Source organism: Protomyctophum bolini (assembly GCF_963924005.1).
Source record: "Protomyctophum bolini genome assembly, chromosome: 13".
NCBI classification, from domain to species: domain Eukaryota; kingdom Metazoa; phylum Chordata; class Actinopteri; order Myctophiformes; family Myctophidae; genus Protomyctophum; species Protomyctophum bolini.
This window is the reverse complement of record NC_137874.1, coordinates 23,461,985-23,478,604: the sequence shown is the minus strand read 5'-3', so window position 1 is coordinate 23,478,604 and position 16,620 is coordinate 23,461,985. Positions and strand designations below refer to the sequence as shown.

Here is a 16,620-nt window from a genome sequence, read left to right as displayed (position 1 = left end):
CAACCAAAGGTATGGCTCCCCCATATATTGCAAGTATGATTGAACCCTACAAACCCTCCCGCGCACTCAGATCAGCTAACGCAGGGAAGCTGGAAGTACCCTCACTAAAAACGCCGGGACAACGCTCCACACGTCCCAAACTCTTCTCCCTTCTGGCTCCAAAACTGTGGAATGCACTTCCCATGGCAGTCAGAACTGCAGCATCACTCCCAATCTTCCGCCGTAGTCTGAAAACCCACCTTTTCAGACTCCATCATGGCCCATAGCACTTACTCTACCCTAGATAGCACTTCTGTAGACTTAGATAGCATTTGAAACAGACTTATAGCATGTTATGTAGACAGCACTAGAATTGCATTGTATATAGTCATAGCACGCCATAGTACATATGTATAGCATAGTAGTATATATGTAAAGTTTATACGTATAAATTTCATTATATAGATATTCCACTGTTACTTTCTTAGCTTACGCATGTTTCATGATGAATGTTTTTATGTGATGTATTCCCATGCTTTTGTTCGTGCTTAATGTAAATCGCTCTGGATTAAGAGCGTCTGCTAAATGCCTAAATTGTAAATTGTAATTGTACACACACATGTATGATGATAAGAGCGCTCATTCCGGCCATTCACTTTTGGTGTGCTCACTTTTCAGTCACGCACGCACGCACACACACACACACACACACACACACACACACACACACACACACACACACACACACACACGGTCAGGACAACACCTACTTCCCATGCTGGTATTGCTCCAGGCCCGTCAGCAGGTAGACAAACACAGTGCGGAACAGCCTGTAGTCATCATGCCAGTCCTGCAAGGAGACACCACAACGCTTCATTAATTAGCCTGTTAGCTCAGGGGTTCTCAACCGTTTAGACTGGGCTGGGGACCCCCAAAAAATACTTTGGGTGGGTGAAAGTAGGTGAAATAGGTGAAACTTTTAAAAAAATGTCAAAAACATTAGAAAATTGGGAAAATATTATTTTCACAATCTTTTCAGGTAAGACAGTGTATGAAATATAGAACTTAAATGGTTAATTGATTCGTTGACGTATAAAATCTAAACAGTATATAACAGTAATAACTTTCTCAATAATTCAATATATGAATATTATAATCGCTAAAAACATAATTGGCAGTGTTCAATCAATCCACACTTTCTAATACATTTGTGTATGGGTCAATGTAATGCACAATCTATCTATGTAAAGCACTTTGGATAAAAGCGATATATAGATAATATCTATATATGTATTAGATATAGGTCTTGCACGCACGCACGCACGCACACACACACACACACACACACACACACACACACACACACACACACACACACACACACACACACACACACACACACACACACACACACACACACACACACACACACACACACACACACACACACACACACTTTATTTCATACTGTCGTATAATTTCTATAAATGAACCAAGGTTAGTATTAAGCAACAGTAAGTGAAAATGTCTCTGTCTGTGATTCTCCCTCTTAGAGGAGAATAGTCATTTACAAACTCACACCCGAATCCCAGGCCTTTGTCTTGAAACCGTTTGAAGCTCCCTCCGGGACAAAGGGTTTCACACGTCACAAGAATTGTCATCACTGTGAATGCATCTGCTACTTCTATGCTAGATTTCTCTAAGCCGGTTCCAGTTGGTGACTCTTGGTGACTGATTTTCACTGAGTGAACTAACAGCTAAAACTTAAGAAAACTACTTTAAACTAGACTAAACTATTAGATAGTTATAGTCATATATAGTTATATACGCTATAACTATTAATAAGGAGTGCAATTGATGTATTGATTGAAAATGTGCTGGGAGATTATAAGATTATAGCTTTTACTAGTTTGGGGTTAAAAACTGTGTTAATCACCTCTTAAAGATAATATGTTCAGGTTCATTCTTAGTTCCGTTTTTAAACATTGCTGAGATATTAACTATGGTCATAGTATGTTTTAGTTTGCATTTAAGTTCTGTTGTTTAACTACATTTGTCAGTGTAACAATTAGTCATTTTTGTATAAAGTTAGGCCTCCATAGTAGAACAGTGAGGAGATCTGTGTCCTGGTCCCGCCTCTCTCTAAACCGGAAATAAACAGATCCCAGATCTCATTGGTCAAAAGTCAGGAAACGCCTGTTTCCATGTCCGGAGGAGGCGGGACTCCGAAATAGATATAGACGGAGGAGCAGTGTTCAAATGAGACTGATCTGGACCGGGTTCTCGACTTTGGGCGACAGAGAGCGGTGCGTGTTTTATCCAGACAGTCCGGGAGAGTGTTTCGTCTCTCGTGTGTTGTTTGCTGTGAGCGGATTGACTTCTTCCTGCAAAATAAAGTCTCTCCTTTCAAATCCAAGTGGACCTGGTCAACGTGTCTTCCTGAACGAAAAGATACCACAAAACTTGGAGCCTGGATACATTTGTTTGAGACAGCGAGAGGCCTTGGTTTGGGTGAGTTTTGTTTTTTGAATTCACTACAAGCGTCTTGCTGTGTCAACTAATTGGACCGTGGCGTTCGGGTGGGCGTGTTGATGGTTCGTTGAATTTGGTCATGGCAAAATAGTCTGGGTGTTGGTTTACAGTTCTACCCGGGGTCATTTTCTTTAGTTTCTGATTTGGGATTTCTGTCATAAACTTTGTTTACATTCTGGTTGGTTGTTTGTAGGTTTTTAAGTCGGACTTGCGCACAGCTGTCTGTCGTGAAAACGCCTCGTAATGGGTGGACGTCGGGTTCACAGCTATGAGTACATTAATGTTAGGGGCTTTGATAATAATTTACCATTTACCTGCATAGATTTCAGTCTTTTATTAACACATGGTAGAAGTTCTGGGTTTAGCTGCGCGGAATGGCTGTTTGTATTATTATTTTTTTTTCCTTTGTCTTTTAAGCACGGTGATGGGGGTGGGTATTGTGTGCCACTCCTGTTGTGAAGCCGTGAATGCTTAAGGCCTAGCTGTGTCGAAGGTGCGACCGTGTTTTTGTGGTTGGTAGCGGTGGCTAGGGGGGCTTATCCTGTCTAGCTACGGTATGAGACGTGTTCCCGTATTCTGAGGCTTTATTTGATGAAAATTCGAGTTCGTTTTGGGCGGTTTACACTGTGTAGCCTGGGGGGTGTGGGTTGGTTCCTTATTAGTGAAGGGGTCAGTTGGCACAGGGCTACGAGTAACAGCGTCTGGGCTTGCAAAGCGCTTTGCAGGGACCCTAAGATAATTGCGTTTTGGTGGAGTGACTAGTTCTTCCGTTTAAGGGAGAGGCGGTGTAATATATAGCGTGGCAATTACGCGGTTGATGTGGTTTATTATGTGGCCTGAATCAGGCGAAGTGTGTAACTATTTGGTTTTGCGGTTGGTGGTGAGAGGAAGCGCTGGTTTTCTTTGTAAGTGTTGGTGAACGACACAGCCTTTGTTCTTTGGTGCAGGTAAATGTTAGTGTGTTTGGGGGGAGGGTCGGTCGGCGGCCATTTTGGATTTGTCTTTGTTTGTTTGGGTGGCGGGGATGTTGGCCAGCGAGGGGGGATGGGGGTTTGGGAGTGGGGTGATGGTTCGGGGGTTGTTTTTTCTTTGTTGGTCCAGGTGCAAATTTTCTAAGGTGTCTGTAGGTTGTTGTGTGTGTTTGTGTTTGTGGCCGTAACATATGGTTATGTTCCGGTGGGGGGAAAGGTATGGGCAGTTATGAGATGGACATTTAATGGAGGGGTCAGGTTTTAAATTTTAATTGGGTTAAATTGGGGTTTGCAGATTTAAAATAAGGGTTTAGCAGGAGGTAGTGTGTAAGTGTGTATGAGGTGAATGTGGTTTTGTGGTAGAGTTCTCAGTTCTATATGGGGCAGGGCGCCTGGTGTGTACAAACTAGGTAGTGAGAATATTGATGGCTGGTCCATGGTGTTCGGCGTGTCAGGTTTTCTTGTAGAATGAGAGTGCTCGGTCATGTAAACTACGTCAGTAATGCATTTATATATTAAAACAAGGTAGGTGATTAAGGTGAGTACATTTCTGGGGTGTTAGTGAGTGGGTGGGATGCAGTGTGGGTTTCAGATAAATACTTTATTTTTGTCCGAGGGGATTGAAACACAGACTGAGAAACTATAGTCATTTCAAATTTAATGTGGAGGAGTCTCTTATAAGAGTTTAATAAAGAATTTGCTCATTGGTGGGGTGTATTTCATCACCTTACACTGACTAATTAATAGAGTTAAGGTTTGACTAACATGTCTACAAAAATACAGACTTTGGGTGATGTATGGTTATTAAGTTTCTTGGTCTGGGTGTTTTCTGGTCTATCTTACTCCCCATTCTGACTCCTTTGTTGTATGTTGTCCGGGGCGTGAACTTTTTCCATGCCCTCTGGTTTTATGTGTAGATGTAGTATGTGTTTCTTTCCTTCGATTTTGCATCAACTTGGACTTCCCCTGGTAGTATAACCATGATGGGTCTCCCATTGTTCCCTCATTGTGTGGTTAACATTTCATATTCCTCCCTGTTTAAACTTTCTTCCCAGTAAATTCTAGGGGTACGCTGTAGGGTGGAGCTGATCACTTCCCCTTCGCGGCCTAATCTTTCCTGGTAGGGAGGACGTGGGTCTGAATTAACCATTCTTCCCTGCATATTGTTAATAAAGAATTACATGAAGGGTTTTGCTTCATGTGGCTTGAGAGGGGTGCTCAGTAAATCATGGATTTTTAGGATATAGGTGTATTACTGGCACATAAATCTTTGTAAGGGTTGCATCTGCAACACGAGGTGCGGGTAACATACATTTAATGATAATTACAGTCACACATTTGCTTGCAGATTATAAATATTCTGCTGAACTGCGATTGATTACTGCACTATAATACTAGATGTGCACAAGTGTATAATCCTACAGACTCCATAGGGAGACACCTCAGTGAGAGGTAACCGGGACAAAGGTTACGGTTCAGTGACTTAAGGTCACACATATTCTATTAATAATAATGATGATTATTATCCAATATCCACAAAGGGTGGAGAATGCAGAAAGGAGGATTCAATCTGCACGGGAAAGCTTTTCATCCTTTCTAAGGTGGTTTACATAAAGGATGAGCAAAGTATCTAGGAGGGGAGCCTTAGATATCAATATTTTACTTTTGATTGGTGTAACAGGACATCTGTTATCAGTATTTTGTGGTGTGTCAGCATGACTCATTGTTAAAAAGCTATTAATAGTGAGCAGTGCATGATTCTCTCCGGTTAAACAGGTATTGTACGATAATAATGTGTTGAGTTATATCTTTCAGTTTGAAGGAGGATCAAGGAACTAGGGGAGTGAGTATCAATTCGTGTAAATATCAAGTCTTTTTTCACTATTCTTAATTAACAGTTGGGATAAATTAGGTGTGTCCCAAATTGTGAGTTGCTAATCGTCAGTGAATTACATTTGGTAAACATAAATTGATATTGTTTTGACTTGTTTCATTGGTTTAATGTAAGTTAAAAGCCAACTGCCTTAGTAGTTGTTATTGAACGAATGTGGAATTAGGTGTCACTATTCCGTTTGAGAGAAACCATTCGGTTGGTTAACTCTCTCACAAAGCTGTATAGTCTTTGGTGCATGCATTTTCTTGTACTAACGAACAAAACCTAACTGCATGTCTGATTTTTTTTATTGTCTAAATACTAACTCTGACCTGACAGTGGATACTTGGGGGGTGTGGGGTCTTTTAAATACCTGTGTTCCTTTTTACAGAAAGCAGGACAGGGTGGACAAGTGGAATTATTTTTCTGCTTGATCAAGGGAGACGTGTCGTAAGGGTTTTCTAAATTTAGGTCAAACGCTGTATCTTTTACCTTCCAACTTAATATAGTCCATTTCGTTAGTTTTGTTTAAGCTTATAGTCAGTTATAAACATCTCTCACACGTGTCTCTGGACTCGTGTATAACATATACAGTAGTTTGTTGCATTTCACATAATTTACAGGACATCTTACATTTTTTGAGTACACATCTGCCTACCGTTCGCAAGTAAGTCTACAGTCTGTAAGTGACTGGCAAGTTTGGAGTTTCTTGTATATTTCCTGTTTCAGTGAGGTGATATTTTTTAGGAGCATTGCAAGTAGGACTTTAAAGGTTAATTGGACGTGACATTTATTGTAATTTAATATCTCTGAACTCGATATTTAAAATACTGATTATGGCGACAGCTAGTCGGCAAGCTTCCTACCAACTTGATGAGTTTATCGACAAGTTATCATCAATTCTGGGGAGGTGGGAGTCACATGGTCCCATTAATAGTCACTGCTGGCCGCAGGACAGCATATTTCATCCAGGAAACAGTGAACGTCTGGTAGCCAGTGTGCACGATTACGAAAAAATGTTGAAGTCTAGGTTCAGGGAACAGCAGAAGATTATGAAATTGTTCCTTAAAAGAGGAAAGAAAATGGGCAAAACCTATGACCTCATCACCAAGCTGAATCGCGCTAACGTGTTGCAGCGAGGTGCTCATGATTTTGACAGCTCCAGTTCCAGCTCATCGGGGTCTTCCGAGGATGGGGGCACGGATGACGAGGACTTTGTGAACGCAGTGTTGGGGAAGGAGGCGCGGGAGACAGCTGAGGAGGAGGAGGAGTTGAGTGCAAGTCAGCGTGGCGCTGGAGGTCGATCCGAGGCTGCGTCCGCCCACGAGAGGGCAGGGGTTTATTTGGCTTCACTGAGGGGGCCAACCGCCAGGGAGACCAGGGGCCTCGCCAACATGATGCCGGTGACAGAGTCTCCACTGCAAGGGCTGGCTGAGGGTAGAGGTAACCGTCCCCCACCTATAACTGCAACCCGTACCACATGTGCCGAGGGTCCTGTACGAAGAGGAGCTACGTCAGAGGTCACCGACGGGGAAGCGGTGAGGTGTCCAAGACCAGTGGACATTAACCCAGCTGAAGTATTCTTTTGTCCCTTAACGGCAGTGGAACACCCACAGGGGTTCGTGACACGCGCGTATCAGGCGTGGGCAGAAATTGCAGGCTGTGAACCATCCCAGGTCGACGACGATGGCATGTCCAAAGCTGTCCTGAGAGACATGATTGTAAGGGGTTTGCCGGACAGTGTACAGCAGGGACTGAAGAAGGAGGTAGGCGTGGCACGTGTTTCCTTGTCATCATTTACAGGCCTGGTGGTCCATCATGTCGGTGTAGTCCGTGCCAAGGAGGAAACCCAGCAGCGTAGGCATACAGAGACTGTCAGAAAGATCGCGAGACTCCAGTTACAGCATCTGGAACTGCAGCTGGCGAGCCTGGCCACACCGACCCCTCAAGACACCAGGTATCAACTAATGAGGGGGGCAGGGGCCAGGGAAATGACACCAAGTGAGGGCCCTGCGGTCAGGACACGAAACCTGCCGGTGGTGGTCAGTGGACAACATCTTTACTACGTACCATTGTTTCATGAACATGACCTGGAGGAGATCACAGCACAGCTGCCCCCACTCCAGGAAGGCGCATATCCCTGGTTTGCCAAATTCGATGCTTTGATGATGGGCTCTCTGGTGGCCGTGGGAGACATGAAGAGGTTGTTGGCACACCTGGTAGGGATACAAGGGTTGAATGACATTTTTGCTCAAGCAGGCATGCAATCGTACGCAGACACGGCGAGGGGGGACGCAGACCTACTGGCAGAACACAAGGGATCCCTATACCAGGCAATGAGTGAGCTTTTTCCCACCACAAACTCCGATCAAGGGTTCTGGGGCAAGAAGGGGGGGAAGGCTGTACGACCACGTAATTACACCGGCTGTTACAGATGTGGCAGCTTAGATCATTTTGTGAGGAGTTGTGACGAGGTCCGTAGATTTCCCTAGGTTCTAACCAGAACGACAGGTGCCGCCTGGCCCAAAGCAGCCAGCATGGTGGCTCCAGCAGGGATCTCATCACCGCAACTAGACCATCACAATAAGTCCGTCCTACTTTTTCAAGGTGCTTCCGTTGATTTTGGACATACAGAATGTGGCAAAAGGAAAAGCCTTTTTCTTGACAGAATGTGGAAAAGAGAAGCCCCATTCTTGCAATTTGGTGAATTAAAAAAAAAAAAACTGTGAGAGAGGCATCGACAATATTTTCCCCTAGGAAGTGTGCAATTTCTAGAATACTTCCTGATTCCTTTCCTTCAGGTTCAACATTAGTAAGAGTGTTCACATTATATGCTATCAGGGGAACAGTGGGACAGCGGATGGTACGGTAAAAGGGAGGTGTGACAGAAAGCTATCATTGACATGTTGACACAATCAGTATATGTATATAGTCTGTCACTCTTGTTGAGTGGCAGAAGGGGGGAGGATATAATAAAATCAAGTTAATAGGGGGGGTATTTTTATTTTTCAGAGTGCATTTTCCAATGCAATGGGACTAAATTCTTTAAAAATGTATAAACATCTTAGGAGGAGGAGTCAGAGTGTCACTTTTGTTTATTTAGAGGGAACATGCAATACAATTTGAACTTGTGACTTATAAATACTTGAAGAAATGACTTTTTGTCAACAAATGCGCAGTCTAATTTAGGATACATTATTCACATATAGGAGTAATTTGGGTTGTTCTAAGAAACAACCATGGCATTAATAAGAGGAACGGAAAATGAGACTACATTGGTAAAGTTACTAGGAGTTGGCAAGATAAAAGATACATCACAATAAGAATAAGTTGATTTTAATATGAGTGGATGATTTTCAGGACTTTGGGAGTAACACTGAACGGTCTGCTACTAACTACCTAATAGTTCAATGCATGGGTGTGGTGTTGCAAAAGGATGTTTAATCTTGTGTGGAGTTGTTTCATATTTCCAACAGGAAGCTGATGGAGAAAAAGTTGCAGTTACAACAACATCTTGGCAGAGGCAAGGGTGTGCCAGTGGACATCTGAGATCGTGTCCTAGCAAAGGCTGTCTGTCCACTTCTGCGCTACTCCATGTCGAGTCGTGATTATCAGCTCTACCACAGCTATCCTGAGGACAGTGGTCCACATCATCGACAGCGGGTAACCAGAAGATGTCGTCAAATCTACATCATCAATGGGATATCAATCTTCAGTCCATCTTCAGGTCACGCCTACACGAAGGGCTCTGATACACTTCAGCTGTGTCATGACTGAGGCTGGTATACAGTCGTATAAGTCAAAACCGATTCCTGATTGCTCGGAGATGGGTGATCCTACATGGAAGAAGAGTATTCGATCCAATGCTGTACAGCTTCAGCCACCCATCCGTTGCGCAAAATGCCCTGGTGACCACAATGAAGATCATTGCCATTCCTGTTGAACTACTGGGATGTACAGGACAGTCCAAAACCAGGATTCATCTGCGTTTAGATTTTAGCCAAAAAAAGAAGGAGTATGCGCGTGAACCGTCATCGCAGGAGAAAGAAAATATGTCGATACTGGATTGTTATGATTTTGTGTTTATGGTTTCATATGTTTCAAATTTGCGGGTACAAGGGATTATTGACTTTAGATAGGTTACTTTGAATGTATTGACTTTTCAAATCCACAGGTGTGACTTCGTGAATCATGACGGATGTTGTGATTCTATTCGTCGAGGTTTTATTGTACTTCAGCTTTCAAGTAGATCTGGTAATTCTTGGTGTATCATTCGAGGTTAACTTTGATGGGATTTTCAGTCATTATTCAGGGGGGGGGGGGGGCAATAACTGTTTAATTTTCATTTGTACATGTTCAGTTTGATAATTGTGTAGATATTACAGGTGCCAAGGGAGGAGGCTAGGACTTGGGTACCTATTTTTTACATATGATTTTGTGTTTGGAGAAGATGTCTGATTCGGTATTTTGATTATTACTGTTATTACTACTACCATTAGTAGTATTCTGTTGGTTCATACTTCATATAATTTGACAGTCAGTTGGTCGAAGGGGGGTAGGTCACATTCAAAGTTTTCACATTCAGGTTTTTGCTATTAAGGTATTTTTGGGGGGTTTTAAGGATAAAAGGGAGGACCTGTTTCTTTTGGGGGTTCATTTATGTAATAGTTTATGAAGCAATAAAGCTCCATAAAAGGGAGGTTATGTCGTATAATTTCTATAAATGAACCAAGGTTAGTATTAAGCAACAGTAAGTGAAAATGTCTCTGTCTGTGATTCTCCCTCTTAGAGGAGAATAGTCATTTACAAACTCACACCCGAATCCCAGGCCTTTGTCTTGAAACCGTTTGAAGCTCCCTCCGGGACAAAGGGTTTCACACGTCACAAGAATTGTCATCACTGTGAATGCATCTGCTACTTCTATGCTAGATTTCTCTAAGCCGGTTCCAGTTGGTGACTCTTGGTGACTGATTTTCACTGAGTGAACTAACAGCTAAAACTTAAGAAAACTACTTTAAACTAGACTAAACTATTAGATAGTTATAGTCATATATAGTTATATACGCTATAACTATTAATAAGGAGTGCAATTGATGTATTGATTGAAAATGTGCTGGGAGATTATAAGATTATAGCTTTTACTAGTTTGGGGTTAAAAACTGTGTTAATCACCTCTTAAAGATAATATGTTCAGGTTCATTCTTAGTTCCGTTTTTAAACATTGCTGAGATATTAACTATGGTCATAGTATGTTTTAGTTTGCATTTAAGTTCTGTTGTTTAACTACATTTGTCAGTGTAACAATTAGTCATTTTTGTATAAAGTTAGGCCTCCATAGTAGAACAGTGAGGAGATCTGTGTCCTGGTCCCGCCTCTCTCTAAACCGGAAATAAACAGATCCCAGATCTCATTGGTCAAAAGTCAGGAAACGCCTGTTTCCATGTCCGGAGGAGGCGGGACTCCGAAATAGATATAGACGGAGGAGCAGTGTTCAAATGAGACTGATCTGGACCGGGTTCTCGACTTTGGGCGACAGAGAGCGGTGCGTGTTTTATCCAGACAGTCCGGGAGAGTGTTTCGTCTCTCGTGTGTTGTTTGCTGTGAGCGGATTGACTTCTTCCTGCAAAATAAAGTCTCTCCTTTCAAATCCAAGTGGACCTGGTCAACGTGTCTTCCTGAACGAAAAGATACCACAATACAATTTTGTATACTGTAGTTGTGTGTATACAGACTATTGTAATAATGTGTGGTTGTCACAAAACGGTTTAGACAGTGTATCATACTGTACTGTACCAAGTATTCATCCATGTCCATGTCCTCTGGTTTGATGAGGCGTAGTTTGGATCGGGCTTCCCTCATTATACTGATCGCCCTGTAGACGGCACACAGGATAAAATAGGTACCGGTAAGTATTTAAAGATAGTGAAGCATCAATGAATAATTATGTCCAAGGAAGGAAATACAGTAAGACACATTCATCTCTATACTGATCACAACACTATCACATTATAAAAAGTTACTGGAAAAAGTCTGAGTCACATTCATTTTCAACCACAACACAGCTGTATTTTGCCCCAGGATTCTGAATTAATTCCAATTCAGAAAGCTCATAATGCGGTGCGAAGCGGCATGTTGTGAGCTTGTAGATCTGCTTTTTTCACTATAGTTTGGGTCCCGGGCAAACGTCCTAAATTTCTCTTTTAGGTCACGGTGGGCTGGTTTGAGAACCACTGGACTCTAAACAAACCTGTCGTCGAAGCTGAGGTTGCGGTCCGTGAACTGCTCCAGCAGGGTCCTCTCCACCACCTTGTTGGGGGCTTTGTTCTGGAAGAAGTAGACCAGGGAGTGCTGGAGGCGCACGTCCTCCTGAAGGGTCACCTCCTCTTGGGACAGCTCGTACAGACGACAGTACTCCTCATGGAAGGCCTGCCGGGAGGAGTCGCTGGATTTTAACATTTTGTGTTTTTTTGAGGGGCGCTACCCCCTCCTATGCCCAGCTTTGTGTGTTTGTGTGTACCCCATAGTGATGATTTGATTGGCTGAGCACGGAATGTGAGGATAAAAAGTGAGCACAGAAAAGTGAGGACCCTGAAATGTGATGATGTATTACAAAAGAAAAAGAAAATCTATAATAAGATAAGAAATTAAAGGTATACCTTGATGAGACCAGCCTCAGGGCCTTCCGTGTCAAAGGTTTGTCTGGCCTTGGCTATAGCCAGGATGACTCCCTGCATGGCTGGAGTCAGCATCATCTGGACATAAGAAAATACAAGCAATTAATTAACGCATTAAGACCTTAGCTTTTAACCACTTTAACCATTATTTAAAAAATATATATATTTCCCACCACCAGTGGTGGGAAAAGTACTCGCATCTTGTACTGCATTACAAGTAAAAGTCCGGAATTGTACAAAAGTATTGGACTAGTACTCATTATGCAGAATGTGACATTTCAAGTTTTCAAATGTATAAGCATCTTTTGAAAATCTACAAGCTCACAATGCAACGCATTGTGAGCTTGTATATCAGCTATTTTCAAATGGCTGAAATGTACAATATATAGGGCTGAAGTGGTTACTGCATGTTTTGTCACAATAATCAAAATCTACAAAGTAACTAGTACTTGAGGAAATGTACTTAGTTACTTTCCACCACTTGCCGACCAGCGACAACGTTAAATATACGGCAGGCCAATCGTCAGACTAATGGTGTGACCCTTCAGTTGCACCGTTTGTGGTCAAAAGGATGTGGACTAGAAAGCATAATAAAGGGACAAATGAGGAGTATAATGAGTCTCCGTGGGCAAATTCACATGAATTTGGGGCCTGGGTTGTATATATGAGAACCACTGATATAATCCGACCACGTTACGAACCTCTTCATTGTATCCGTCTGCGTCTGCTCGGACCATGATTCGTCCTACGTTTGGGATGTCCACCTCGGACACCACGTTCTCTGCTGGGAGTCGACGTCGTCTCCTTCTGACTGTGGCGCCCTCCTCCTCCTCCTCCTCCTCCTCCTCTTCCTCTTCCACCTCCCCCTCCTGCTCCACCTCAGCCTCCCGTGGCTCCCCTCCTCCGCTCACCTCGGCCTGGGTTCTGGCCACCTCTGGGTCTTCCTCCTCGTAGGGCTGTCATGATTACAATTTTAATTTGACGATTCATTGTCACACAAATAATAGCAATTAATGATTTAATTGTGTTTTTTCTTTTTTGCATTGAACATTGGAATGTTACAATTTGTATTTCTGCTTGCCTTTTAGGCTTCATAATCACAAATTGCACAAAATAATTGCGATTATCTCAAATAATTGCGATTGCGTAATCATGGTGACAGGCCTACCTCCTCTGTAACGCCAACCTCTCGCTCAGACTCTTCCACCTCGACATCCGCTGACGATGTCTGGCTGCCTGGTTCCGCTGTCCGACTGCCTGGCTCAGCTGTGTGGCTGCCTGGCTTCTCTGTGTGGCTGCCTGGCTTCGCTGTGTGGCTGCCTGGCTCAGCTGTGGGGCTGCCTGTCTCCGCTGTCCGACTGCCTGGCTCAGCTGTGTGGCTGCCTGGCTTCTCTGTGTGGCTGCCTGGCTTCGCTGTGTGGCTGGACGGCTGAGGTGTAACATATGGAGGAGAAAGCCCAAGGGCCCAGTTAATCTAAAGCCAAATTCCCATACCAAAAATCTCTGACACTCACTCTAGCATGGTAGTGTTACGGTGAAATTGGTGACCTGCTGAAATATGTGACAATCGTGTGTAGACAATCACATAATGTCAGTGTCTGAATGTAAATCATTGCAGTTAAAGACCTCCATGTAAATTGTAATTGTGGAGTCCACAAGATGGTCACAAATTTCGGCAGGTCACCAATCTCACCATAGCACCGCCATGCTGGAGTGATCGAGTGAGTGAGTGGCCGTGTAAAAGGCTTGCAGCTTGTACATCTACTATTGAATAGCCAAGGCAAAAGTGGAAAATGACACTTTCGCGGTTTCAAACTAATCTATTTAATTGATTATTTAAAAGAAAATCGATAATCTAATAAAATATTCGATAAATATCGGTCCCTAAACTCTCTGCAAACATTTTGAAAACATTTGAAAAACTTTCAAAAGTTATAAGTTATAAGTTATTACTAACAGAGGATGGAAATAGGGTCGTTAGAAGAGGTTAAACGATTTGTTGATGATAAAATAAATCAAGTCAACACATTCTCACTCCAGAAAAAGCACAAATTCAATAGTTTCCACCAAATATGCAGCCTGAATTTGTCAGGGGAAGTGTTATAACCACATTGGCCACTAGAGGTCATATGCAGACCATTTATAAACCAGAGTAGCCCTCTCAACAAAGCTGCACTGCACACTTATTTTGATTACAGTAAAATCACTGAGATTATTTCTCACAGATATTACAATGTTAATTATTTCAAGAAGGTAATGTTCAAAGGTGAATCTTAGTGGCTGATTTACATTATGTTTAAGTGAGCCATTTTACCATGGCCTTGCTTATTTAGTATTTTCCTTTGTGATAACTGCTGAATCTGGCAGATTCCGGGCTAATAATATTAACCGATAAGCAAAATAAAGGAAATTAGGACTAAGTCACAATAAGTGACTTAATACAGAATTTATTTTCACACGTTTCAAGTACGTATATACCAAACACTAACAAATCCTTAAGTCTTGTCTCATACCTAAGACAAAACACCCTATATTTTGATTGAGCAAAAATATCTAATATCTAAATTATATTTGTTAAAAAACAAAACTTTTTTGTGATCATCTTTTGTGTGATCCCTTCTTCTGCTTTCTATTGCTTGGCTTGCGTAGTGAAACTGACAGAGTAGTTTAATTCTGTTTCAAGTTAAAGCTTATCATGATTGTGATAAATTCACCGCCTGTGGATTCAACGTTGATTCTTCCATATTCTGGTCCACTCATCTTTTGGCAAAGAATATAGATGATCACAATATGCTTACATATAGGGATATTATGGGATGTTATGTCTATACATCTATATAGGATTTAAGCCTTGTAATAATAACTAACAATTGTTCCTGAATGTTTACAGCGTTATGAGCATTCTTTGAAACTGTCTCGTTCTATTTTTGGTAATTACCATCATGGCAGGGGGACCAGTGTGGAACATTCCAGTTGGCATGAGCACGATTAAGCTCTTTCTCTAGAACATGCTAGACACAGAGAGGGCAATGAAGACATGTTCTATTTTCAAACATGGCCACTTGACTCTTATCTGACCCTCCTGCCAAACTGATTGGGCCAGTGGTTCTCAAAACCTTTCATGTCAAGGACCCCCCAAAATGTAAATGTGTTTGACTCCTATCTGAAAGTTTGTGCCAGGGACGCCCAAACTGTTTTAAAAATATTCCAAATGTTTCCCCCCTGAAGGACCCTGGACCCCACTTTGAGAACCATTGGATTAGTGGCAGTGAGTAGCTCAGTGTCATTGACCTGTCATGATGGTGTTGAGGGAAAAGCCTTTATTTTCGATAGGACAGTAGGCTGACAAGAAATGTGGAGAGAGAGAGAGATGGGGAGTAGAAAATGCCGTCGGGATCGGGTCACAGTATTTGGATCTGACTGACACATGTAAAGGCAGTACAGTGAGCATACAATGTAAGTAAATAAGACACAAGATAAGGCGCAAATGCTCCAGAATCACCAACATTTATGTACTACAGTAAAGTGGGGTATTTTTTGTCTGTGTGTGTACCGGTAATGGTTTTCATTGCCTACACCACTATCGACTAAGTAAATATATAGCCTACAGTATATATATATATATATATATATATATTGCTATACAGTATGCCAAGGTTTTCATAATAGCTTAATTTTAGAATTTTTGTATTTATCAATTGTTATATATTGTATTACATACAAATGTTGTCATTTTACAATGCCATCATATAGTCATAATGATGACTACTCAAATAAGTTACCAGCGTCCTCAGTGGTTCTCAACCTTTTCTGGATCAGGGCCCACTTGCCCACTTGACTGCTGGCATAGCGGAACGGGCACATGCGCTCCATTGTAGCCTGACAGCACGACAACGCGGGTTCGAGTCCCGATCCCGACGGCCTTTGCTGTGATTCACTCCCCATCTCTTTCTCCCCATTTCTGTCACATCAGTAAAGGCATAAAATGCTGAATAAATAAATACATAACTTTGAGGGGTTTTTTTACCAATTATTTGGGGGCCCACTTGCAAAAGTTGCAATATCCCCACGGCCCAACCAGGTTGGGAACCACTGTGTATGTATATATATATAAATAAATAAATATATATATATATATATATATATATATATATATATATATATATATATATATATATATATATATATATCTCCGTATACCCACCCTGTGATGCGTGTTGATATTTGTCACTGCGCTGCCGGGAAGTGGTGAAACGGGAGCTGCATTCCACAATGTATGTGACCTAATTTTACGTTGACCCACTTCCTATGGAGAGCGGGGTATGTGGGGTGTTAAGTGGTAGCCCACCTGATGCTCTCCCTGCTGCCCCTCCTCCTCAGGAACGGGGGTGGTGGCGGCCGATGTGGAATCTTCTTGGCCGGGTCCCAGCGGCCCTGTTGTGGCTGCGACGGCTCCGCTGCTCTCGTCCGACTCGCCGCAAGGAACGTCCTCCTCCTCCTGCGTCTGTGACGTGAATGAGTCCGGGGTGTGGAAGCGCTCTGGTGATGGCATAGAGCAGGGACGTGCAGAGAATGTTAGAAATTCCCTATA

At 42.4% G+C, this 16,620-nt stretch overlaps 2 protein-coding genes across 2 annotated transcripts in view; one reads left to right on the top strand and one right to left on the bottom strand.

The window, feature by feature from the left end:
* cyb5d2 (cytochrome b5 domain containing 2) overlaps positions 1-16,620 on the top strand; it is a 592,339-nt gene that overhangs the window by 87,958 nt on the left and 487,761 nt on the right. The window lies entirely within an intron of this gene.
* Positions 1-16,620, bottom strand: part of usp28 (ubiquitin specific peptidase 28) — a 37,476-nt gene that overhangs the window by 2,928 nt on the left and 17,928 nt on the right. Inside the window, exons 18-24 of the mRNA XM_080780872.1 lie at positions 16,378-16,568; positions 13,198-13,458; positions 12,731-12,985; positions 12,012-12,107; positions 11,603-11,781; positions 11,149-11,227; positions 750-829 (exon numbers count right to left, since the gene is read on the bottom strand). Coding sequence (XP_080636998.1) covers positions 750-829; positions 11,149-11,227; positions 11,603-11,781; positions 12,012-12,107; positions 12,731-12,985; positions 13,198-13,458; positions 16,378-16,568 — 1,141 coding nt within the window. The remainder of the gene's footprint in view (positions 1-749; positions 830-11,148; positions 11,228-11,602; positions 11,782-12,011; positions 12,108-12,730; positions 12,986-13,197; positions 13,459-16,377; positions 16,569-16,620) is intronic.